Source organism: Apodemus sylvaticus, chromosome 5 (genome assembly GCF_947179515.1).
Source record: "Apodemus sylvaticus chromosome 5, mApoSyl1.1, whole genome shotgun sequence".
NCBI lineage: Eukaryota > Metazoa > Chordata > Mammalia > Rodentia > Muridae > Apodemus > Apodemus sylvaticus.
Window position 1 is genome coordinate 95866636 of NC_067476.1, and position 27900 is coordinate 95894535.

At 40.0% G+C, this 27900-nt stretch overlaps 1 protein-coding gene across 1 annotated transcript in view; it reads left to right on the top strand.

Moving 5' to 3' along the window:
- LOC127684892 (formin-1-like) overlaps positions 1-27900 on the top strand; it is a 75963-nt gene that overhangs the window by 40350 nt on the left and 7713 nt on the right. Inside the window, exon 2 of the mRNA XM_052181675.1 lies at positions 3024-3143. Within this exon, the coding sequence (XP_052037635.1) occupies positions 3024-3143 (120 nt within the window). The remainder of the gene's footprint in view (positions 1-3023; positions 3144-27900) is intronic.

Below are 27900 nucleotides of genomic sequence, written 5' to 3' on the forward strand. Positions count from 1 at the left end.
TTTCCACTTAATTAGGAATATATGGAATTGGACTATGTAAGACTAACAAAGCAGCATTCTTAGCTCATTTGCTTTGTGGAGGAGAGTAAGTCAGATCAGGCCTCTACTGATCTGCCTTCTACTGAAGGCGGGAGGGCTTGCTTTGTCAGCTGAGCAGAACTTGGTTCACTGTTTAGTTAGCTGTGGAAGCTCCCAGGAGGCTTTGGCCATACCTTGGGGTCATTGCTCTGCATCCCTTTCTCTGGCTGCTCCCCCTGACTATTGCTCAGCTGTTTGAAAGCAGTGACCGTATCCGATTTACCCGGTCTGCTTCAAGTGCAGTTAGTAAATGAATAAATGAAGTCAGTAATAGGAAAAAAAAAATGATGAAAGGCGGCTTCACTGTAGACTGCTCTAAGACTTTTGATTTCTGTTGCTGCTTAAGACTTTCAGACTAAAAAGTTATCTTGCCAACTATAAAATTATTAGGAAATGAGGTGATAGACATAGGATTTCCAAACGTGTATTTTTTTTTTTTTTGGTAAAAATAAAGTTCTTTCTCACTGGAAAGAAGACCTTCCTGTTGGCCTTCCAGGTTACAGACAGTCTGGGATATTGAAAACACTATCACTATTGATTTAAATATAACTATGAATCTCCCACGTGGTTTGGTTTAGTGGTGAAGAGGTACAAACAGCCAGTCATAAGACACCCATGCTCAGGCTGATCATGGGATTGAGGCCTTATTTGCAAAACACATTTTTTCCTCTAAGATGAGGAACTCACCATCCTGTCTGCAAAAGAGAAAGATTTGACTTTGTTGTGGTTGAACTAAATCCTTGGAGAATATTAACTATAAATCACAGATAAATGATTGTATGTACTGTTCTTAAAACTTGGTCTGGTCATTTTTCCATTATCTGTGGAAAACGTTGTCTAGCTCACATTTAAGTGCAGTGTGTTGTGTGTGTGTGTGTGTGTGTGTGTGTGTGTGTGTGTGTGCATTTGTGGAAGTCAATGGTCAGTGTTGTTGTTTATCTTTTTCACTTGCTTTCCACCCTGTTTTTGGGAGGCAGGATCTCCCTGAGCTTAGAGGTCACCAATTGGGTAGCAAGTCTTAGGAATTCACCTGTTTCCACTTCCCCTGGGATTACAGCCCATTGTCACTGGCTTTCAAAAAAATATTTTGTTGTTGTAGTTTAATTTGGGTATTAGAGATCAAACCCAGTGCCTCTTTTTGAGTAGCAAGCAACTTTCCGCCTTTTCACATTTTCAGGGTCATATACACGACAGCAGCGTTGCATCTTACAGAAAAAGGCAAAACCTCTGCTGCAAAGTGACCATAAGGATGGAGGGACAATTGTATTTCCATGCAAGAGTCACAATGCTATAAGCACCTCTCTGTGTAGAGCAATGGGAAAGAACAAAGCTTTAGAATCAGGCGTTCTTTAAATTATGTAATAATGGGAAACATAAAAATACCTTTTAAAGAAGCCCACAAATTTAGACATACAAAAACACTCATTGCAACTCTTAAGACAGAAAAAGAAATGCCCGAATGGCAAATAAAATGGGAAAGGATAACATAAATGTTATATATTTCCATACGTGTATGTGAAATGTAAATGTAGTCACTTAAAAGAACAGTATGACTGTATGCGAACTAACCGATTACAATGGGGAGGAGAAATTACCAAATTTGGAGAGACAGCCAAATGAAGCTCCAAGTCAATGTATCTGTATCCTTGCCTGGGGATAGCCACACATCTCTTTGTTCAGGAGTGCAAATCTCTGGAGGTGTCAACATAGACTCATTTTTTTTTTAAAATTGTATAACTCTGCTTCAAGTCTCAATGAATATGCATGATAAACTTGCAATATGGGTGATAAACTTGCAAATCGTGGGTGGAAGATAAGCTTGTTAGGATTATTTTGCAGTGGAAGTTTTGACTTTTTCTGTAAGATACTATACCACCATCATCTGTAAGTGAAATGGGGGACGGTGCTTGGCATGCACTGCTCTTCTTGCTAGGGTACGTGACCACTCTACACGACACAGGAACACTAGCTGTGGCCAGGTCCGTCCGTAGAGGGGTTGGTGGTGACCCTTGGAAACAGAAAGAGGAGTGAAAAGAAAATTAAATTGACTCCAGGTGTGACCTAATTTGTGATGTGATTTATTTTAATTTGCTTTTCTGTTGTCTAAACTTGTACAAAAAAAGAACAGATTGTCTTTAAAACACTAAGCACTGATGGTGACCTGGATGTCTTACTCAGTGGAACATGCCCTTGGAATTAGAGTCAAGAGGCCTGCGCTATGCTGTCTTTAGTTAGTACTATGACCTCAAATTTAATCATGTAATTGGTAATCTCTCTGTTTCCCTATCTGGGAAAATGGATAATAATAATAATAATCTTTAGTATAGCATTCCTGAATGGGGTGTTGCGAAGCTTAATATGATATTTTTGCAAAACGCTTTGAGCTCTTTAGATAAAAGACGCAATATAAACACAAAGTCTCATTAAGGTGATTATACAGTGGTTTTTCGGAGTTCAGGATTATGTCCGGCACTAAATGTAGTGATGGAGGTCACTCTGTAAAACTTGGGGTAAGGAGTAAAATTCCTAACATGTTCTGACAACAGATATAGTAGATACATTCATCTCTCAAACAAGAAAACTTGGTTTTGAGTGATATTAAAAATGTGAAAGTAAAAAAAAAAAAACCTGTAAGTTCTGTATTTAAATGAAAACATCTCTTGTATATTGAGCCGATCTCTGCTGGCTGCTGACAACAGAAGAGAACAAAAGGGCGCTCTTGAAGGGCACTGCTGGTTTCTATAAAGCTTTCTATCCTTACCCCCAGTGTGAGGTGGTGGAACCTGTCTGCCCACCGTGCCCTTGGAAGGTTGACTCACTCCTCCTGGCATAAGCTCTCTGCCCAGGTGGCTCTGTAGCAGCCACTCCTGTGATGGAGCGGGGAAGCTACCTTCTCCACGCAGTTCTTCTCAGGCTGTGCTGAGAGTCCATCATGTTTACCACAGGCTCACCGCCCTTCAGCACTATAGGTGCATGCTACCGCTATAATCCAAGATACGGGCAGCCCATTTCAGTTTCCAAGGTGTGGAAGTGCCGACACAGGCAGTCAGTAACCCCAGATGAAGGTAAGCTCCAAAGCCTGCATTTGGTTTGAGGTGGGGGAATGGGGTTTTGTTTTGCTTTGAGACAATCAGAATTGAAACTCTGCTCATTTTTAGGGCCTTTTCCAGTTCCCATGGGAAACTGTATTCAGAGGCCCACCAGTTAGAACTCTGAACTGTTGCTGGTCTCAGCTTTGTAAAATGCCATCTGAATGTTAATATTTCCCTTCGTTTATATTAAACAAAGCTAATGATTCCTTAATTTTTTAAAGGGTATTTGAAGGCTTATATTTTATAAAGGATTATTTTCACCCTAAATTCTTCCAATAAGAATGTGAATATTTGTGTTTTTGAAGTAGGAAAGTTTTATTCCATTTTTAAAAGTAGATCTGTATAATAGAATATTATATCAATATAAAATATAATCGACCTAAATTATTTAGCTAACCAGGTAGCAACATTTCAAACCTAGTATTTAGAATGAATGTTAGACTGTGAAGCAATTTCTCAATTCCTTCTTTTCTACAAGAATTTTCTCATAGCTTTTACTGTGTTTCTATAAAAAATTTTTATATTCAAACTGGAGAAATTACCTAGGAGAAATGAAAAATGTACAATACATTAAGTTCAGCCCTAAGGGGAAAACTAGCATTTTCTTTTACCTCATTCTTTCCACATGCTGGTGCTTATTCAACATTACAGTCCTGATTTTCTCATCTTTTTATGGGACTTGTTGGTAAGCCCTTGAGAATCTCTGTGCTTGGAGGATCAATACATTCAAATAGTTCCAAATGAAGTAGATAAAACATGAGGACGCATATTAATAAAACAAATGAGAAAAGTCTTTAAGATTAATTGCTTAGGGAACGAGTAATTAAAGCAGAAAATGCTAAAGTTTCCTTTGGAGGATATTAGGCAACAAATCAAATAATTTTAAGTTTGCAAACTACATTCTGTGATCTTTTAGCATTTCTTGGAGAGTATGCATGCATATTTGCATTAGCTTGGACTTCATAGTATTTCATCTTATGAGAAGGTCGGAATCAGCTTTGGAAAATGTTTGTGCAAATCGACAATTCTATATCATTATTTTGATTTGGAAAAACAAAGATTTTTGTCTCTAGGGTCATGAGGGAAATTAATTTTCCCTTCCTCTGATACCAGCTTGTTACAAAGACCCAGACTGCGTGAGGAGCAGGCATATGACTGAAGGGTACACCTGACTTTTGTTCTTGGTTCAGTTTCTTCCATGTCTCTGAGCATGTTATGCAAGTGTTGTTTGCTTTAGAGGTTCTTCCTTCAAGAGATGCTAATCTCTGTGTGTGTTCTGTCTTGTGGAGATAGTACAAACCTGCTGTTTGCTGAGGCGGCTCCCTTCCTTGGTAGATGTGGGTGTATCAGAAATTCATACCTGAATTGGCATCACTGAAAAATTTTCATAATTTTTAATTTGATATGTACCTCTGAACTGTTCCCTACCATTAATGCAATGCAAGGAGCAAACATTTTCATCTATTTGGGATTTTCTAATGGAAGGCATGTTGAGTTCCACTCATTTCCTTGAGGAGATGTTGTTAAATAGGATATCATTGTTATCGCCAGAATCTCAGGGAATATAGCTTCCAGTAGTGGCACCTGGCTTTGTTTGTTTGTTTGTTGTTGTTTTTTTAATGTCAGTGCTAGGGCCTCTTGAGAGAGAGCTGTTGGGAGATACAATTTTTGGCAACACTCAGTAGCTAAAGCACTTTCTCTTTTTGTTCATTATGCAGAATTTCTACTGGTTAAGTCCCGTCCCTGTCTGTACTACTGAAATAGGCTTAAAGCTAGATTATGTGGGTTCTCCACCATTCATAAGCCTTTGATATGTAAATGATGTATCTGGTTCTGAGAGTAACTCTGATTTCAAATAGGATGATCCTAGTTCCTGCAGGATCATCCATTCCTTTTACTTAGTCCATTGACTTTATTGCTGGGCTTTATTGGGTGTAGTAGTAAATTGTGTAGGTGGCAATGATAATATATATATATCACTCCCTCCATTATGTAAAGAACCTACCCGAAGTTAGGATAGTAATCTTTCTGAAATCAAAGCTCACATGTTTCTATTATTCTATATTTTATATGATAACCATATATATAAATATTGCATCACTTGCTATTTGTATTTTACAATAATGCCTTGACTTCAGTCAAGGATTCCCTCACCCCACTGCTTCGTGACAGGCACACTTGCTGGGAGAGGTTTGATGGCATACCTAAGAGTGGACAGCAATGTTTTAATTCTTCGATGTTAACTGTATACAGCCATTTTCCACCTTTTTGTCTTAGTATGAAGCAAGCATTCAGATAAAGAAAGCAGTCAGATTTTTCCAACCAGATACAAAAGAAAGTAGAAAATTAAATTTCCTGGCCTATAAGTCAATTCCACCCCGCCCCCCAAAAAAGTCTTCATATTTCTTTCTCTTCATAAAATGGGAGTCACAGGAGCTACTTTTGAAGCTCGGGAGAACAATAGTACTTAACCAGATCTCAGGGCTGAGCTGAAATTAGGGGCCCTTCTTTTTATGGTAAGATAGCTAGTCTTTTTGTGTCAGTGCCTTTTAAGATGAGAGACTATAGTCTGTATCTATCCCAAGAAAATTCTTTAACACAGTCCAGAACTACCAGATAATTAATAATAATAATAATGAATAATAATGAATAATTATCATTATCATAAGCAGATCTGTGTGAGAACCTAGTTAAATAAATAACTATGCAGATGGGTCTGCTGATAGAAGTTAATGAGAAATGCTGTCACCTGAAACTGCTAAAGTCAATAAACTCACCTGACCACAAACAGGACCCACAATAACCTAGACAGAGACCCCTAAGCGGTAACAAAGCCCGGCCGATGCCTGCAGTATGACAGGTGAGGATAGACTAGGGAATGGGAAAGGCAGGAAGGATGAGGAAGAGCAGCCAGACCACAGGATACAGACTAGATGATGCAGACGCTCTCCACAGCTGTGCTGTCAGGTGCTGGGCACATGGCTGTGGCCTGTGGGAGAACCACCTGCATCTAAAAGGTGGAGATGAAAGAGGTGGGGGTGTTAGGGAGGCTGGCAAGGAACCAAGTTTCTCTCCCATCAGGATATTTTCATGACTTGAGCATGAAGTATGGCGTACTTATCTGGAATGTGCACCAGGACCTTGAGGAGATGAGGTTTGCCTTTCTCTGACACAAGTAGCACAGATGTTGTCTTCTGCACACGTTTTACTATGGGTGATGTTCCTGGTTATTTCCCAAGAGGATTATTTCTCTGGTCCTCACCCTCTTACCCTTCCCTTCCCTTGTTTTAGATGGTATTCAACTTTTTTGTTGTTGTTGGTGGTGATTTCTTCTCACACTTAAATTGTGATAATTGTTGGTTTGGGGTTTTTTGTTTGGTTAGTTGGGTTGGGTTGGATTTTTTCATTTGGTTTGTTTGGTTTTTTGTTTGTTTTTGCTTTGTTTTGTTGGTTTGGGTTGTTGTTTTGCCATCACATTCTCTTCAGAGATTGGACATTTTTTTTTTTTTTTTTTTTTTTTTTTGGTTTTTCGAGACAGGGTTTCTCTGTGTAGCCCTGGCTGTCCTGGAACTCACTCACTCTGTAGACCAGGTTGGCCTCGAACTCAGAAATCCACCTGCCTCTGCCTCCCAAGAGCTGGGATTAAAGGCATGCGCCACCACTGCCTGGCGAGATTGGACTTCTTAAAGCCAGTGCTTAACTTGGTTGGTGCCTCATCAACGTTTTGACTGAATAGACAGGAGAGAAGTGTGTGTGTGTGTGTGTGTGTGTGTGTGTGTGTGTGTGTGTGAGCAGGTCGGGCCTCTCACTGATTTGGAACTTTCCAAGTAGGCAAGGGTGACTTCCAATAAGTTCAGGCAACTTCCTATCTCTTCCTTCCTGGTTGTGGGATTTGAAGCAACAAACACGATGCCTGGCCTTTCCTTCCTTCCTTTGTCTTTACATGGGTTCAGGGGGAAACATACGAAGGGAAACTGAAACCTTCCAGAAGTCTAAGGTCTAATCAGCCGAGGTGGGATCCTCCTCTGTCTTTGACTTATAGTACTATATGGCCATTTAAGTTCTGTCCATTGTCAAGCAGTGAGGAATCCACACTTCATAGTTCAGCCGGGACACTGCAGCCTCCATTACGCTGTATTTACTTGTTGACTGTTTCCTATAAAGGTGCATTGTTGGTCAGCTAGCAACAGAAGGAAATCCCAGGTGCTTTGTCATGAGACAAAGACTGATGCTTGCGTGGTATTCTAGTGCACACACACACACACACAAGCAGCTGGATGAGTCAAATGATTAAACTAACAATGATTTGTTCTAGACAAGGAGCATCCACCCATAGCAAAGATGGCCTTCTGGGAATCCAGAGTCCTTATACAGATTGAAATATTGTCTGGGCAAATATTCAGATTTTTATGATTTCTGTATATCTGTATTTAAGTCTAACTATTGAGGAAGCATCAGGCCCATTTTTTGTTTGTCTGTTTGTTTCTTGTGTCCAGGTCATGAGGTTATTGTGCCAGGATGTGTTAGAGTTGCGAGCTACTTGAGTGTCTTCCCACAAGGGAGGGAAATACCCATCTACCCACTGCTTAGCTCAGGGATTCCCCCTGGACCTGGCTTCCTCAGGTCCAAGTCAGGCCCATGGGCCCGGACTATGTGGCTGTGGAGAGCCACGCATCTGTTTCTGCAGAATGTGGAGATGAATGACGAGCCCTGAAAGTAGCATCTTATAGGACTTCCAGGACAGAGTAGGTGCCTGCCTGGGAGACCATGGAGTGCTGCCAGGAAAGGAATTTGACTTAGACCCAAGGAGCCAGGCCCAGGGGGATCCCCAAGCTAAGCCGTGGACAGATGGGTATTTCCCTCCCTTGTGGGAAGAGTAGATGCAGTTTTCCATGGAAATTTTATTGTCAAGGAGGGCTATGCTTTGAAGTATATGTAGTGGAAGTTTGGTGAACTGCACCACAGGAGATGCCCTGGAAAAGGACAGAAACACAGGATCTTACAAGACTGGTAAAGCTGAGAGCATAGTGCCCCATGTCTAAGGCGACACAAGAAAGCTCTGCTTTACTGTGGCTGCTGTTGTTGCTCAAGAGGCTCCTGCACAGAAGAGAACAGTAAACACACAGAGCAGGTGGTGCCACTATTCAACGTGGGCTCTTGAGGAAGGTACATCAACACATAGATGACAGGGTTTGTGGTTTTTTTTTTCCTTTGGGGCAGGAAAAAAATTATGAGGTCCCTACGGGCCTCATAATTGAATAAGGGTGGAATGAGGTTAAAGTTGTGGAAAAACAAACTTGCTACAAAAGGGCAGTTTTATAATAGTGTGTGCCACTCCATGTGTTCATATGAGGGCGCATCGAGAAAACAGCATGTCAATTGTTTATAAAAAGAAACACTGACACTCTGAAGCTAATAGAAAAGAAACTGGGGAAGACCATTGAGGACATCGGTACAGGGAGAAAGTTTCTGAACAGAACACCAATAGCGTATGCTCTAAGAGCAAGAATTGACAAATGGGACCTCATAAAATTACAAAGTTTCTGTAAGGCAAAGGACACCATCAAGAGGACAAATCGGCAACCAACAAATTGGGAAAAGATCTTCACCAATCCTACATCAGATAGAGGGCTAATATCCAATATATATAAAGAACTCAAGAAGTTAGACTCCAGAAAACCGAACAACCCTATTAAAAAATGGGGTACAGAGTTAAACCAAGAATTCTCACCTGAAGAACTTTGGATGGCGGAGAAGCATCTTAAAAAATGCTCAACTTCATTAGTCATTAGGGAAATGCAAATCAAAACAACCCTAAGATTTCATCTTACACCAGTCAGAATGGCTAAGATTAAAAATTCAGGAGACAGCAGGTGTTGGAGAGGGTATGGAGAAAGAGGAACACTCCTCCACTGCTGGTGGGGTTGCAAATTGGTACAACCACTCTGGAAAGCAGTCTGGCGGTTCCTCAGAAAACTGGGCACCTCACTTCCAGAAGATCCTGCTATACCACTCCTGGGCATATACCCAGAAGACTCCCCACCATGTAATAAGGATACATGCTCTACTATGTTCATAGCAGCCCTATTTATAATTGCCAGATGCTGGAAAGAACCCAGGTATCCCTCAACAGAAGAGTGGATGCAAAAAATGTGGTATATATACACAATGGAGTACTATTCAGCCATTAGAAACAATGAATTCATGAAATTCTTAGGCAAATGGATGGAGCTAGAGAATATCATACTAAGTGAGGTAATCCAGACTCAAAAGGTGAATCATGGTATGCACTCACTAATAAGTGGATATTAACCTAGAAAACTGGAATACCCAAAACATAATCCACACATCAAATGAGGTACAAGAAGAAAGGAGGAGTGGCCCCTGGTTCTGGAAAGACTCAGTGAAACAGTATTCGGCAAAACCAGAACGGGGAAGTGGGAAGGGGTGGGTGGGAGGACAGGGGAAGGGAAGGGGGCTTATGGGACTTTCGGGGAGTGGGGGGCTAGAAAAGGGAAATCATTTGAAATGTAAATAAATTATATCGAATAAAAAAAAAAAGAAACACTGGGGGGAAAGTCCAGTGATTCTCTGCCACAGTCATCCTTGAACACTGGAGCCAGTTTTCCTTCTACTCACCCATAGATTCAGTAAAAGCAAATTTGATCTCAGTAATAATTAAGCAGGGGTTGGGGAGATGGCACCGGAGATAAGTGTACCGAGCGCGCTTCTAGAGGACACAGGTCCAATTCCCACGGCCTGTATGGCAGCTAGCAATTGTCTGTAACTTCTGTTCCAGAGGATCTGATGCCTTCTTCTGGATTCTGATCCATACATTCACATGTGGTGTACAGACATACATGCAGGCAAAACACCATACCCTTAAAATTAAATAAGTAAAAACTTGTGAATAAAGGGCAGATCGAGATGCTCTTCAGATTTCACAGTTATGCATCATCAACTGAAGGAATCGGAGGCTGAGAAAGCACAAAACAACAAATAATTAAATGTGTCCTGGACATTTGCTTGTTCCTGCACTAAAGCTGAACTCATGCAAAGGAGCACAGGTCAGAAAGCGAATGCTCCCTTAACAGATTCTCAGACTATACACAGGTCAGACTTTGGGCCTGAGGCATCCAAATCAAACCAACCAAAGCCCTCATTTGATACCTAACATATTTAGAGGCAGATGGGCCTTGGGCTGGCCAGTGTTTCCATTGAACTTATTTATAAGTATCCAGGTCCCTGTTTCCCTCCACAATGAGACACTGAAGAAAACAGAGATTACGGGCCCACTAGCCAAGGTTCTCTATTCTCCCCCTGCCCTTTCCTCCTCTCAGTGCAGAGGGCAGTTGGAAGCTGGTAGCTATAGCTTTTGGCCAGTATCAACACCAAGGAAGGCTATTAGACTCAAGATTCTGATGCCCTGCTATGAATGCCTCTGTCTCCTCAGATCTGTACCTCACTTCCTAACAAACAACATTCATGTCTCCATCTCCCCCTGGATTCACGTGCACTCTCAGGGAAACCTGGTAGTATCTTAAGCTCCTGTTGATAGAGCATCAATTCTGGGTACTTGTTCTTGGTGAAACAGAACAAAGCCAAACAAACCATACATGTCCAAGTAGGATGAGTTCCTGTCACTCCATGAGCTGAGTTGTTGCAGACCCTGATACCTCTAATACTGCTGCTGTCTGCCATCTGTCCATATGTGCCCAATGCTCTTTTATTAGATATATCTAAGGAGCCTTCTAAATTCATTGGACTGATGTGCTTACTTCCGGTTTGAAGAAACGATAGCAATATCAATATCTTTCTTAATTGAGAGGGTTACAAAAGAAAGAAAAAGGCAAACAAAATCTTTTATAATCCAACCACTTGAATTCATCTCATGGAGACTGGTAGTTTAAGTGACTTATGTGTGTTCATTTTATATTTTAAATACTACTTCCCGACATTACTTTTAAACTTTTAATGTTTCCATATGATTTTTTAAGTTACAGCTTTTAGTTATGATGGCTGATAATATTTTACCATGTATATAAACCACAGTAGTTAGAGTTCATTATTATACATGAGCCCTTAAATTGTTTCAACTTGAAGCAAATATAAATGACTGTAGTTAGTGTTATTATGTACATAGCCTTGCCTCCAGTAAATTATATAAATATATAAAAATAGTTCATACAAGTATAAACACTTATTCACTGCAAGGTTTTTTTCCTTCAGGAAAACTATCATAATGAGTAATCCAAGTGACTGATATAAGATGGTAACCGACAGCTTATTTTAAGCTTTATGGAGATGTACCTCATAAATTATCCCAGTAAAAACGCAATATTCAGTTGTTCTCGTGTATTCACAATAATGTAATCACCATCCCAATTAATTTTAGAATATTTTACTACCCACTCCAAACTATATTTATTTTCATGTACTGTATCACACAATCCCCTCTAGTACTAGGTAACCATTAATCTACTTTTTGGACATTTCAAATAAATATAATATATATGTATTACATATGTGGTCTTTTGTGATAGGCATCTTTTAATCAGAATAATATCTTCAAATGATCTCTATAGACAAATGACATTCTGTTCTATAATTTGCCCATCCATTCATAAGAAGGTAGGCACTTGGTTTGTTTTCCCATTTTAGCTGTTAGGAAAAATGCTTCTATGAGCATTGGCATGCCAGGTCTCTGTGTGGGCACACCCCTTCCTTTTCCCTTGACATACTTGTAGAATTGATTCCTAGGCCATACTGTAATTCCATCCTTATCCTTTTGAGGAAATGCTGTGTTGGTTTCCGAGATGCTGCATGTGCTTATATTCCCACTGACACTGTATAAGTGTTTGGATTTCTTCACGTGCATGCTAACACTCGTAACTCTCTGATATTGTGGCTCTCTGACTTTGATGCTTTCAGGTCTACTATGAATTTTACACACATATATATGTAAATCACATATAAACATATATATATATCATATATGTTGAAAGAATTTTATATCATACTTCAACTAGAAATCATCCAGTATTAATCAGCTCATATACTGTGAGCTAAATGTACCACCAGAAATAAATACAACATCATAAATGCTATAGAAAAATTTGAAATAAAGTTTATAATTATATAGCACCTAGATATACTAACTCATTTACTCTGAACATTATTATCTTTTTTTTTCTATATTCTTTGTTTACATTCCAAATGATTTCCCCTTTCCCGGATCCCCCCTCCCCATATGTCCCATAAACCTTCTTCTCTCCATCCCTTCTCCAATCACCTCCCTCCTTTTTCTCTGTCCTTATATTCCCTTCCCATGCTAGATCAATCCTTTCCAGGATCATCTTAAGTGTCATCCAAAGATAATTTCAAAAATATGAAGGACTTGTACATGTTCAGTAAAGTTAATGAACTTATACTGCATGTCAAGTCTTTAAAATCCTTTTAATGTTGGAGTGTTTGTTTGAAGACAGGATATCTCTCTCTGTGTCTCTTTTTTGTCTGTCTCTCTGTCTCTGTCTCTCTGTCTCTGTCTCTGTCTCTCTCTCTCTCTCTCTCTCTCTCTCTCTCTCTCTCTCTCTTTCATCCTGGATGCTTCTATTTAGACCAAGCTGACCTGCAAATTCAGAGATCCATCCACTTCTCCTTCTTGAGTACCTGATCAAAGGTGTATGCCAGCACGTCTGGCTAATTTGGGAAATTTTTAATGGATTCAAATACTAACAAATTGAGTCTATTTTCATCGTAACATCAAGAACTGAGGATAATGGACTAGAAGCATTTTAATTTAGATTTCACAAGTTTCAAACAAAATAGTTGTACTTTTTTGTGATGCCTTACTGACTTGGGCATGTACAAATCTATCTTGAACAAAGGGAGAGAAAAACCCTGCAGAGTGTGATGTGTTCTCAGGAAGCTATTTGGTGTATAGTTCTCCAAAAGTGCTCTTCCTGTTTCACTAATGAGAATGTATGTTTTTGTTACAAAAGCGTTATATGGCCATCATTAAATAACCATAGAAATCATAAGGATAGAAAAAAATCTGTCCATCATTACCACCCTTGGAACTATTACTCTTGACATTTAAATTTCAGTAGAATGTTTTCACAATACTTTTAAAAAGTCTATGTACTTGCTGGATGGCTTTAAAGTTCAACATGTTCCTTGAAAATCTCATATTTTCAAATCTTTCATAAGCATTGTTTTAATGTTCTAAACTGTAAAGAAAACAAGACAATCTTTTATTTGCCAGTCTTGAACATTTGGTTTGTTTAAAGCTGTCAGAGGTTTGTTTGTTTGTTTCATCTGTTTTTTAGTGTGGTGGGTACTGAGATGTCATAGGATGTGTGTGGCCACCAGGGGCAGCATTGTGGGGCTTCTTCTCTTCCTGCCTTTGGGTGGGTCATGGGAATTGAACTTGGGTCCACAGGCTTGCCAGGCAAATGTCTTCACTTGCTGAGCGATTTCTCCAGCTTCAGGGGATTTAATGGTTTAATAACCCTTACACACATGTGTGTGCACGCGCGCACACACAGACACAGACACACACACAGACACACACACACACACACACACACAATCTTTACCTCTTAGAAATTCCTCTCTGGTGAAATATTTCTGGCAGTCATAAGTATGGCATTGGTCTGTTTCCCAGTATTTTTCTTCAGATTGCCTCCCTCTCTTCCTCCTTCCCTCTTCTCTTCTCTTCTTTCTCTCTCCTCACTCCTCCTCTCTCCTCTCTTCTCTCTCTCTCTCTCTCTCTCTCTCTCTATATATATATATATATAGAGAGAGAGAGAGAGTATATCCATGTCAGAAATATATATATATATATATATATAGAGAGAGAGAGAGAGAGAGAGAGAGAAATATATATATATATATATTTCTGACATGGTTCTACTATATAGACCAGGCTGGCTTCAGTCTCTCAGAGACCCACCTGCCTCTGCTAGGCCACCACACCTAGCTGTTCCTTTCTGTTTCTATTCAGTATACTCTCACAAAGTAATTATACATGTGTTAATTTATTTTTAAACAAAAATAATGGGAACTTTCTGCATCCAGTACCATAAGTATGTGGGGCTAGCTTAAACATGATGGGGTCCTTCCTGCTTGGAACGGAGTACCTACATTGCTACTGTGTTACCAGTATGTTCTTTGTATGTTGTATTTTAGCTTTGTATTTATTAGTGCTGTATTTTTAATTCCATTATCTTGTGTATCTTTCATTCCTAGTATGTAAACAGTCTTCACTCTTACTGATAAGGATACTTTTCCTTTTTAGTCTTCTGTGTTGAAAAAATAGACATCAGAGATGGCTGTGTTCCCTGTCCACTCAAATACCACAGATATTAAATGCCTGTTAGGACAAAGACATATTTTTAATTTCATAGATCATTTTGAGTTAACTTGTTTCTAAATAGTATATCCATCTTCATTTCAGGATCCTAAGTCATAGATCAAGTGTGGGTCATTCCTGTGTTCCTTGGAAAAGGTCTGTAAATAGAAAAGTCATAGCATGTCTTCTAAATTGTGAGGTTTTCTCTTGGGTTTTGGTGTATCTTTAGTATCATCAGATTGGATAACTGTCTGTCCTGTCAACTGATTGATTATCAGAGGGATTCATAATGGGAGGCAAGCAGCAATCAATATTGTAGGCTGAGGTCACTGACGGGCCAAAGACAATAATGTGTGAAATTTAGGATGAATTGCCTTGGGGGTTTTGTCTAGATTTACCCAGACAAGGGAGTTGTTTAGGCAAATATTGTGCTTTTCAGGGCTCTTTGAAGTGAGCATCTAATGAATCAAGGGAACGGCAGTTAAACCCCTCTTGGTGAGAAGATCAAAAGAAGAAGAGTTCGGTTACAGGTCTTTGGCGCTATCAGTTGACCTTTCCTGAGTGGAAGAGGAACCTGGATAGCCGGGTAGTTCTTAGTTTCTAGTGACTTTTATAATCCTTTCTCCCTGCTTTCTTATCCCCATCTTTATCATCTCTAGGCCTAGCCTTGCTTCATTACTCAATAACATAGAACATTGCATTATAAAGGTAATATCCTCTAAGGATAGAGACTCCTCCATCATTCTCTGTATTACATTGCTATAATCTCAGAATGTGATCTTCTTTTCTTAATTGTAACGAAAGCAAGATCATCAATTCTTTTTGGGTTTATTTCACATTTTCATATGCTATCATTCTCTTTCTCCACTAACAGGAGTGAGAGATGAATAAAAGATTCCCACCTACTAATTCACTGTGTCTTTTATTTTTACATGGTTTTAATTTCTCCTCTTGCAAACTTTCGCTGCGGTAACAAGTTGAACTTCATATATTTTCTGATTTCTTGTTAAGCTGACATGATGTCTATGATAAAGACCTGCCAATAAGTTAGCAGGCAAAAAACAGAGACATAGAGGTTAGTCAAAGAATGCCCAAAACAGGGTCACATTCTATCATACTTTTCGTCCTGAGCCAAGAAAGGCATTAAATAAACCGTAAAGCCCTTCCATGAAAGGGGCCTGAATTCTTGCCGATATTGTATTGTAACTATTCTTTCTCAACAGCATGGCGCCCAACCTGAGCCCTGTCTTCTCGTCTTACTACGTCTATAACATAATTCTGAGGCACTCCAGTCTTTGGAATGGTACTCATGCTCCATGGCAATCCATCATCTTACTTTGCAACTTATGAATACATTCCTAATTTCAGCCAGCCTCTCCTAGAGTGAAAGGGGGAAAGAGCAGAAACTAGTATTCATGAAACAGAAAACAAAAAGTAATATTTATTTGCAGTTATAGCATGTGAGAATATACAGATATAGTCATGATTCCTTCTAGTTATTACAAGGTTCTTTCTGGTACACTGGATCTTTCCTCAGTCATTGCTCTTGCATTTAGCAAGAGCATTTAGGTTGATCTGGAGCTCTTTGGGCAGCAACCACCATTTAGTACTAAAGTCTGGACCGTTGACAGCATAGCTCAGAAAACACAGTAGTCTGCTGCTAACTTCTCCTTCAAACTCTGTTCATGACTCACCAAATCACTACCAATCTCATGGAAACTGGCTGATCATGCCTACTTGATTCTGCCTGTTCTTATTCTGTTAGGTAGTAGTAACGAACCCTAGAGAATCTGAGGATGACTCCTGCTCCCCTGATCAGTGGGAATATATTACTAAACAGAGGTCTGCCCAGAGCCTTCAGAACTTAAGGTCTAGAGTCATGTAAGACTGTTGGACTTGCTCATGGTGAGTGGAGGAAACCCTGGATATGAATTGTAGATATGGACATGACCATACCAGGACCAAAGGTCTCGGACTCATGGGAAAATGTCAAAGCCTTCTCCGGACTAGGCTCAGGCAAATGACAAATCTTCTCTCTTGACCCAAGTATGAATGTTGATAATGTGTGCAGAAAATGTCCACCATAGCTTTGTCCTTATGATTATCTATAGCCTGAAAACTGGTCCCCTACAGAGACTGGTCCCCTATAGAGATTAGTTAAACCTGCCTATTGAGCCATATGATACCATAAACCCTGCCTCCTTGTTTATCTGTAATAATCCCACCTCCCTATTCTGCTGTAAGTAATAAGCCAACAGTATATAATAAGCACAATGAGTTTCCAGGGTGCGGGGAAGTTGAACTGTGTCACAAGACAGAAAAACTGGTAAGGTGGAGCAGATTAAGGGAACCCAGCAATTCTCATAATTGAGAATGGTAGGCATTTGAATCTGCTCCCAAACAGATTCCCGTTCTGGAGCATGTGACCATGACATCTCACCAAGAGGACCATGACAACTGGTCATGACCATAGAGCCCAGAGTTCTCCATACTAATGAGGTGTCTAGATGTGCTACCAGAGGATTTAGCCAGTAAGCTTCCCTTCTTTCCTCCAAAAGGTATTTAACCTCCGGCCCACCCTGAGTAAGTTGTATGCACCCTTTTCACCATGAATAAACAATTCGAATGAACAAGGATTGTTTCTCTCATCAAGAAATGCTGTGGGGGAAGCCTTCGTTACAGAGCTACACAGCCTAAGTCTCCTGCAGAAGGCCCCTCTGCGCTCCTGACACTCACCCTGAGCTGAGCCAGGTTCTCCCATCCCAGGACTCATCTCAAGCCTATGGGCCATGTTCTAAGCTCCTCCCCATTCCCAGTGGTGTCTGGGTGCCCACGAGTTTGGGAACCACAGCCTTGGCCCCAGCCTGCACCATTTCTCACCCTGAGAGACGCAGGTAGGAACCCTCTCATCTTAAGCTGCATTCTGCCTTCCCCGAGTCACCAGTCTGAGTCGGCGGTATGTCCCATGAGCCAGGCACCCCAAAGGTGGTGAGACTAACATAGCCTAGCACCCCTGTGTTTTGTCTCCCTGAGCAGCGTTTACACACACGAGCCGCAAGGCGAAAGGAAGAGCCACACTAGGGTGCTGTGATTTCTCCATCAGAGACCTCAGGCCACCCGAACCCAGTGTTTATGTACGTGTGTCCATTTGTCTGTTCTTTCTTTATTCCCTTGATGGCTCTCTTATCAGATCAAGTTCCTACAGCCATACAAAAATGCAGCAGTTGTTGCTAACCCTTCTATTTATGATCTCCTATAACCATGTAGAAAGAGATATATCAGCATGTATGGGCCCTTGGGTCAGCATGAGTTTTTGTGTCAGAAGGCTGCACCCTGCCTCACAGAGCACTGCTCCTACCCACCCCTGCAAACCCTTGAAAACAGTCATTTTGTCTTCATTCTGTTTACTACAGAAACAATAGAAGTGATTTCAAATTTTGCATTGCTTTTCCATTGTGAATGTATTGTATGTATATGTTCATGTGTGTAAGCTCAGTGCGTGTGTGTGTGTGTGTGTGTGTGTTGTTGTTGTTGTTTATGTGTGAAGTCAACAATAGATGTCTTCCTTATCACTTTTCACCTCATTGACACAGAATCTTTTACTGAACCTGGAGTTCATTCATTTGGCCAAGCTACAGTGAGCTGCAATGCTCTGGCTGCATCTGCCCCACTCCTGCAGCACTGCCATCACCAGTGTGTGCCGCTGCACCCCCCTTTTTATGTGGGTACTGGGGGTTGGAACTGAGGTCCTCATACCTATCCATCTAGCAGGCCTTTTACACACTGAGCCATTTTCCCAAGTTCTTCATTGCTTTTTTCTTGTAAGGATACAAATATTAAGACTCAAATTTGCATTGTTTTAAAAATATCCATGATTTAACAATTTTTTTTGCAAAGAAAATAGTGTCAAGTCTCTTCAGCAAAGTAACATCTTTAGTAATTTACATCAAATTATCCAATCGTTCCTCTACTGTTTTTTCCTTTTCAGTAATTCACGCTGTTCTGGATTCGGTGGCAAGTTGCAGAACTATTTTAAGATTAAATTAGCTGGAAGACATTGCTGCAGGAATAGATTTTTCTCACCAGTTGCCCTAGCAATGTGTTCTTATTTCCTTTCCCAGTTGGTTTCCCAGTGGCTTGAGCAATGCTGAGTCCCTGAAAAGTCTCTTCACCGGACCCCGCCCCCAGCCCCAGGGGTGAGCGAGCCTGCTGCTTTCCCCAGAAATCGGGTACATTGCTGCCCTTCGTGTGTACATTTTCATTTCAAATAAGGGAAGAGAGCATTAATGATTTGGAGCTTTGTTTATTACCAGACTCACCACTGGCCTATGTAATCCTCCTTTGGTTGTTTAACATGCGAGCCCACAGTAAAAGCCCGGCTTCTGATACATTTGTCTCTACAACACACATCAACCCAAGCCTTTTCGTTATACTGAAGCATTGCTGACAGTCTTGTACTGATTTATGGTTCCTCAGTAGCCTCAGGCTGTGAGATCCCTATTTTACTATTTGCTATTTTCCCAGTGAAGGTTTACCATGAATTGGAATGCATTGATAAGTCCTTTTTGGCCAAGAAAGATAACTCAGTTCTGTTCTTAGTATAGTTTTAACCCACTTTATGCATCAGTTGCTTTCATAAAAATTTTGGCTTATGGAATCAATTTTCTCTTAGTACATTGATTTTTCTACTGACATGCAATTTAAATTGGAGCTGTGTTTTCTGGTGCAATAATAGCCTAAAGACATAGCAAAATCACACTGATGGTTGCAACAGTCCCCTTGAGGGGGGTCAAATATTGATATGATGCTAAAAGAAAGCTAATTTATTAAACATGATTAGGACTAATTTCATGTTTGAACAAATGGATTTGAGGGGTAATGAAAAGAAACTGTGGCACTTTAGTTGAGCAAAACATGCTGAGAAGACCCTGAGACCTCTCGTATCCTCCTACATGAAGCTTCTCTTGTTGCTTCAGTGGCTAGTTGTCATTGTTGTTGTAGTTGTTTGGTTGGTTTGGCTTGGTTTTCTGGATCATATTATATATTGAAGAGAGGATCAGAAACAACAAAAATACTTAAAAGCAAGTAAGATGAATTTGAGATTATGTCAACATAATTGAAACATTCATTTGAGCATGAATGTGAACTCCTTATACCTATGTGTTCTGGGAGAAAAAGCATTATATTATTTCCCCTGTTTCTTGTAGACATACGCTACTCCATAAAGGAACTGAAGAGATTTATGCCAACATCAAAGACTGGAACAGTACAGAGATGGTGATTCATCCTTAACACTTTGCCACAGGAATTCCTTTAGGGTTAGTCAGGACTCTAGGTGACTTTCGGAGAACAGCTAGCCTTTTGTAAGCTCAGTTACACAGGGATGCCAATTGCAGCAGTAATTCAGATGTGGTATTGCTGCCAAATATGTCTGAGGAGTGCTCTGGTCCTGTGACTTTATTGATCTTTAAAATGCTTCCCTTTTGTACCAATTAAATCTGGGAAAGACAGTAGCATAGTTATTTACATCATTCCCTTTTGGGGGCTATGTCAATTTCCTCTTTTCTGTCAGAACAGAAGATGAGAAGGGGTTGTTCACATTGATAACTCACTGGAGAATTGATGGGCCGATCACATTATTGCTATTATTCTAAATAAGTACTGTGGGTAGCAGACAGAAAGGGCCTATGTAGATTAGTAAATATAAACATGTTAGAAGGCAGGAAATAGATACCATTGCCAACGCCAATATTTGTCAGAGTTCCTGATGGAAAGTTAGAGAGTAAAGTTAGTGTGTCCAGACTTGAAGGTAGTTTTTAGAGGTTGTGTATGAACTGAATGACTTAGTTAAGAAAACAAGCACTGGTTTATGGGTTTCCAGGAACAAACATGAGTGGGTGGCCCTTAAGACTCTTAGGCTTGAAGGGAAAACAAATTTCCAATCTTAGAAAGCTGACAAGAACTGTAGAATAGACAAGCAACAATCAGTAGAAGCTATGACTGTGAAAGAAAGCAGTCTTCAAGATCTTGGTGCAGTAGGCATGGAGTTACACAGCCTGTTTCTCCTTTTATTCTCCAGCTTCTTGCTTGCGGTATTAGAAGTTCTCAGCTAACTGACAGCCATTGGAACTGAAAAGCTAACTGGGCCAATAATGTATGTAAAGATTCTGACCTGGAACTTGACTATAGAGTGAGCTGGAAGGATTATCTTCCCAGGAACCTCTAATAGATTCAGCGTTCTTTCTCTTGAGCTGGTCCTGTTTCTTCAAGACCAGTGTCCAACATATGCCTAACCCTAGAGACTAAAAGATTCCTGGGAGCATAGCAGTGGGGAAAAGCCAAGGCTTTCAATAGCAGTGTTCAGAACGCATATGATCTTTTCTAGATCATATCCACTGTGTGCAACATTCCCCTAGCCAAAAGAGTTAGGGAGGGCCATTCAGTGTTGGAAAGGTCTATACATTACCCATTAATTCTACTTTAATTGTGATCCCAATATCCTCTCCTTTTTTGTGACTTTTTTGAGGTTAAGTATGTTGTCTAACTTTTAAATATTTGGTTATACATTCTACATATATCTGAAAAAGTGTATTTTTCAATTATTGGGTGGGATATTTTATAACTATTAGATAAAATCTGGTCTTTGTTTTATTAGATAAAATAAGTCTTTATATCTATTGATTTTGCAGTATTATTTTTGAGGTAGGCTCTCACTTTGTAGCCCAGGCTGTCCTGAACTTAGTTGACCTTGAACTCGGGTAATCTTCCTGCTTTAGCTTCCTGAGTGGTGGAGTTTCCAGAATAAGCCACCCTTCCTGACTTCTCCACTGATTTTCTGTCAATCTTTTATGGTGATTAATAAGAGAGTAATATGGAAGTGTCTCGCTATAATTTTGAGTTTGTATATTTCTCCATTCATTTCTGGTAGTTTTGTTTTACATACTTTGAAGGTCTTTTATTAGGCTTCAGTAGTAAACATTTAGGATTGTTATAACTTTGTAATAAAGCCAGTTGCCTATGCCATCCTCTCCCCTTCCTTTTGACTGCACTGAAGTGCTGCCAGCACTCACCGTCTTCTCCCTTTTTAGTTCTGATTGGAAGCTTGTGCTAGTGTCCAGCTTCCCCTACCTGCTTCGATAGTAGTCCTTCTATCAGTGGTTTTCAGCAAGTTTGTTTATTGCTAGTTTGTTGTGTTTGTCTTGCTTGTAGTTAGTTGGGCCATTTAAATCCATGGGTTTCTAACCTTCTTCAAACTTGAAAAATTAAAGCTAGTATCTCTTTGAATATTTTCTGCCCAATCCCTATGCTCCTAATAACGTCCATGCTAGAAAGCTTAAAATGTCAGATACGTTGCCAGGGCCTTGTTTCATTTTTCCTTTGCAATCCAGAAATCAGTGTTTGGCAGAAATCACAGACAGTTGAGTGGCTCACCTCACACACTTCTACTCTCCCAGGGATTAGACTGATGCTTTCCATTGGACATCTAAAGCTCATTGTTGCCTGTAGATGGTCTTGTTGTGTATGGCAGGAAGTTAGCAATGGACATGGGCTCTGAGTTCTGCTCTACTCACTTCTTGTTTTGCCCTGACCAAGGCTAACTTTCCCCATCACCACTTTTCCATCTTTAAACCCAGGAGATTTTTATGCCTAGCTTACAGGGTCATTGAGAAGATCCCCAGCCACATGTAATGTATATAAAGTGTATGATGCAGAATAAATTCCTCATATCAGACATTACTCACCCTTAGAACAATCAGTTTGTTGGGAGGCTTAGTGAAGGTTACTGGCACAAGGTGAAGAGATATTGGGAAATCCTGGTGTCCAAGACAGTGATTTGAGAATCTGACGGCTTCACAGAGACTTCTGACAGACAGTTCTTCTGAGGAATTTGGAACATTGGACACCTAAGGCAATAGGCCATGCTTCTCTGGCTAGAAGAGCTATTAGCAGGCAGCTTGGCATGCCTTAAGCCCCAATGCTGCCGGTAAAACTCAGTGCAGGTAACTGGAGAACAGCTGGCATGCAATTAAGGTTAATGTCAACCTACCTCTAGAGCTATTGATATCAGAATTTTGTATTAGAAAAAATCTGTATTAAACCCAAAGGACCAGTCATTTTCATTCTTTTGGTTACACAAATGAAATAATGAAACGTACTTTCATACTTTCTTTTACATCATGCCTAGAACCGTATTTTATTCTCATCCCTTAAATGTTTATCATTGATATTAATAAAAAAGGTACTTATTCCCCCCTGTTTATCTTGCTATTTATATTCTCAGTTCTTTGAATCTCAAAATGGTTTCCAAAGAAGTTCTAAAAATTTCATTCATGGTGGCTATAGAGATGGTTCAGCAGTTAAGAGCACTGACTTAACTGAGTTCAATTGCCAGCAACCACATGGTGGCTCACAATTCTCTTTAATGGGATCCAATGCTCTCTTCTAGTGTGTCTGAAGACAACAACAGTGTACTCACATATATAAAATAAACAAATCTTTAAAAACTTCATTCATATAAATGTTTTATAATCCAATGCTTATCAGTTTACAATTTTTCCTTTATCATCTCTCTTTAAATCGTTACATATTCTTTTAACCCAGCCTTCAAACTGTGCAACTTTTACAAGAAAAAAAGTTATAAGTTTTACTTTTAGTTATTAAAATTGTATACTTTCTGTATTCTTGACTTTACTTCAGAATTTTTAGTAAGTATATTTCTTATTATCCAACATACCTAGGTTTTTGATAACTTAGACATTTGAAGTACCAACATCTGTTTTCTTAAGCATTTCCTATCTGAGAGTATACAGAAGCCCTTAATGTCTCAGGACTTCCTAAACATTTTTCAGTGATTTTACACCAGATCTTACCTAGAAGTACCTCCCCCCAATCTTTACCCATTCTCAGCATAATTTGTATTACTTTAAATATGTGACTCTTGTTAAATGTTCAGCATAACCATATTCACAAATGAGTTTCTTTATTTGCAAGTCCATATCCTTCCCAGGAAAAAGGCCATATTAGACAGTTAATATAATTATTATTAGTATATATTGATGTAATTCTTTAAAATAATATTTCTTTGGAAGTTATGTTTATAAATAGGCTTTCTTGGCTCTACGATAATGAATTTGACCCTCAGTGAAGAAATGTCTTAGTGTCTCCATGAGGAGATTGGCTGATCAACCACTTACCTGAAGCTATTACATCAGATGATGTGATTTCTATTTTGGGTGCTAGAAAGACTTGGGAACTACTTTACTGGAATGTTCCATAAATTTTTATCAGCTTAATGATTCTTTTCAACTTCTTTGATAAAAAGTTGTCCTTCATTCGCAGATGTGATATTTAATTTATCTCCATTGCATTTAATAATTTTTAAGCCAGGATTTACTTGCACCCTTCATGCACTTCACACACCCACAGCCTCGGAAGTTTCCTTGGAGAGAATAATTTGGATTCCAGTTCATTGCCAGGCTTATCCTTATTATCTGACTTTTACTAGTAAGGCAATGATGACATAAGGATGTTTGACACTTCATGGTTAAGCAATTAGTATTAGAGGAAGCCAGGAATCAAGCTCAGCGGTCAAAAGCCCAAGCTCTTAGCCACTCCCACCATCTTCTGTCTCTTACCTCAGCATCCTCATTTGTGGTTTAGCAATAAATAATGTCCTTCAGCAAGTATCGTAGGATGCTTCTCTCTAGGAACTAGGAATTTTCATCCAAAGGTTGCCACTAAGTGTGCTGGAAATACTGAAGTCCTCCCTGGGTTTAGTTCCCTCAGCTGTAGAATGGGTGGGTAGCTGGGAAGACAGGCAAGAAAACCTTTTCTGCTTTAAATAGTGCTTCATTTAGTTTGACGTTAAATATCACTTTAGGCATCCAAACACTTTATTCATTTGGTAGCTATGATCCTTTTCCTGTAGACTCTCAAACTGGTGTAGCCTCCTTCCCACTCCATCCTGCTTCCTGGTCTACAACAGCCTACTTCTACTTGGAGACACCATCCTCCTGACACAATCCCATCTCGTGGTGGTGAGGACCTGGTGGTGCTTGCTCGTTGTTCTCCTGGGTTGGAGCAACAAGATTTTTTCTTCTCAGAATTCTATCCCCATTGCTAATTCAGTTACATGCTATCATTTCCCACCGTGGTAGTGGTGGTTGGGGTGTTGAGGTGTGATACTATAGAGCATTGAGTCTGACTGAAGGTAGCCATGAGCCTATTTGCCAGAGCTGTAGGTATGGATGTGTATAATTCCGTACAGAGCTGTGTCCCCTTGCCTCATTCAGCCAGAGATTTCGTGGCCAGATCCAATATGTGTGTGGCTACGAAACACTGGTTCTTATAGGAGTCACAGAGCCAAGAGGAAGATTCTGAACTCACACTGCCACTCAAGGAGGGAGCAAAGAAATCAAATAGCAATCTGTGAACCACGGGCAGAGAGACTGATTGATTGCATCTGGGGAAGGTGGATTGTGAATACTGCCTCCATTGTAAATGGCATATTACCTTTTCTTTCTGTCTGCTCCCACTGTTTTGATTACTGACAGCAGCCCCCAGGCTGATGCTGTAGGTTAGCATCAGCAAGGTGCAACTCATCATTTGAATGGTTGGGGAAAGCACAGACTTTCAAAGGTAAGCCACCTTACCCTTTGTGTATCTGTGCTGTGTGTCCTATTAACCATGATCACCTGTCAAATTAACCTTTGTGTGTATATGTGCTCAATCGAGGGGCTGATGTGCCTTTGAGAAACAAAACAACTAATAAATACCTGATAAAATTAGACACATAATGTGCACTAAAGAAAAGAGACATTTGATTAAGTTGATGATTTTTGGTGTTTCAGAAATGTAAATCTAACACCTTGAAAATCTCTGTGAATTAGAAATTGAGTGACAGTTGACTGCTGACAGATTTATTTGCTTCATTTTTTGCTTTTTTGTTTACTCAGCTGAAAAGAATAATATGGAGATGCCCTATTTTAATAAATATAGCCATGTATATTATCTTACAAGTCATTTGTATTTATATTATTAAAACTCCGTATTCAAAAATTACTTTATAAATTTGTTACTTATTCATTTTTCTTGAAAAGTTGGATTTGTCCTTCGTCCTTAGTTTGTCAAACTTTTGAGATAACACTCTGACATAACCTGTGTTTTCCTCTGGTCCTTTCATGTCCTAATGATCCTTGTCGGAGTTACCACGAGTCATGGCCTCTCTGCGTGTTTTCTTCATAGGCTATTGTCTGGTTAGATACTAGGCCTCAATAATAGGCTCTTTGAAATGAAAATCAACTCCAGAATTAAATTAACTTTTATTGTTTCTGCTTAAGCTTTCTATTGTTTTTCCTCTGTGTAAAGAGTGACTTGGATTGTATGCCTCACCTCATTAATGTGGTGTTGGCTAGACACTGCAGGTATGTGAGTGTGTGCATGTGTGTGTGCACATGAACATAGATGCACATGTGTGTTTTTACTGGGAACACCAAGCCTTTGCTATTTTGTGAATTCACCACTTTTTCATTCCACTCTTCACACTGTAATAATAAATCTAGTCTCACCAGACAATATGCCTCTGATAAAATTAATGTCTTACTTGGTGTACTGTACAGTGTATTTTGTGATAGATATTATGTGTTACATAGTTACATTAATCCATCTGACCTTCATCCAAAGCCAGCATTTACTCCATAGCCTAAAGGAAAAGAGTGTAGGGATCTAAGAGAGGGGTCTGGTTAGTAATTATCGACTCAGGAAGTGAGATGGTGTGAAGTGAGCACTCCATAGGTTCACGAGGGTGTGTCTCCTTCTTTCTTAACAGCAGGGACAGAAAGGTTCTAAGCCATCCCACCACCACTCTAGCTTCATGAGCTTTGGGTCTTCACAGTGATAATTTCCTTTCAGGGTTGTCTGTGGAGGCGCTTTGAGGTTCTTTTGGGCATTGGCTTCCTGCCCCATCCCTCGACCCCTGCTCCTTGAGAACAGTAGTTAGGGGCAGCCCCCAGGACATGACTCCTTAAGTCAAAGCTCAGGTGGACAGCTGTCTGCATGTTCTGTAGACAGTAGGTATGGGAGGCCTCAAGCAGACAGAGACTCATCTTAAGGCACTGTGGTCTTATGAAGAAAGTACCCGAGTTCACTTTCCAGATACCCTACATTTGCAGAGATGACAGCAGACTCCTGAGGTCCTGGACTCTCATTTTTCTCAGGAGCTGAAAGTGGTTTTTGAACAGCCTTCAAAACATTACAGTTGCAGTTTTAGAAGCATTGCGACCTCTGTCACCTTCACTCGGAAGTGTGATTAAAACTCAATGAACCGAACTGAACAAGCTAACAGAAATCCACACCTTACATGTCCTCAACTTCTCTGGCTCTTCAAATGCTACTCTCATAAGAGACAGGCATGCTGCCTCACAGCCCTTTGTGCACTGAGTTAGTCTCAGCTCAGATTACTAATGAGTCTGGTTTTCTGCATGACAAGGCCCTCAGCTGGCTTTGGATCACTTCCAGAGCACCTCTCTTACAGGGATTATGCATAATAAATACCCTATCGCATATCCAGCAATCCCTCTTGCAAAAGACACCGAGTCTAAGTCTTGAATGTCTACCTGGTTGCTTCAGGTTTTGCTGAGGTTGCTTACCAGGAATTCAAAGAGGACCAGGAGTGTGAGTGCCTCAGGAGGCTTGTCTGCCATTAGACAAATACTTGTCTAATCTAGTATTTTCCAAACTGCATTCCAGTGGAGCGCTAATAGTTTACAACATACTTGGCTCAACAGATGTCCCTTTAAATGGATCTCATGACCAAATAAGTTTGGGGATATCCCAATTGATAGGTTTAGGGCACTTGCTTTTTTTTTTTTTTTTTTTTTTTCATCAAGGGGCATTTCAAATTCCTCAGAAACCTGACATTAACTGAGAAGCACGGAAGGATACCCTTTCTGACTGTGACATACTTTTATCGTAGGACATGTGTTGCTATCTCAAGGATATCAGGCAGAGGCTATATATAGTTTTTAAGAACATAGCCTCTAGTGTTTAGCTGCCTGGTTTCCAACCATTGCTTTCTCCTTTATAGATCTTAAGAACTTGATACTGTTGCTTAGCAACTCTGTGCCTCAGTCCCCACCCACCCACCCAAATGGGAGTAACCGGTGTTTCCCAGCTTTAGGTTATGTTAAAATTTGAAGATATCCCTATTGTCACCTTTACATAGTCTAGGTAAGAGAAATTAGCTGATGATTCTGGAGATGACAAAAGTCATTCCCAAACGAGTTACTCATGCAGCACGCCCTCATCACCAAACATGGACCTGCATGCTTAGTGCACAATGAGTCTGTCCCTAGAAATAAGGCACAGCTTCAGTTCCAG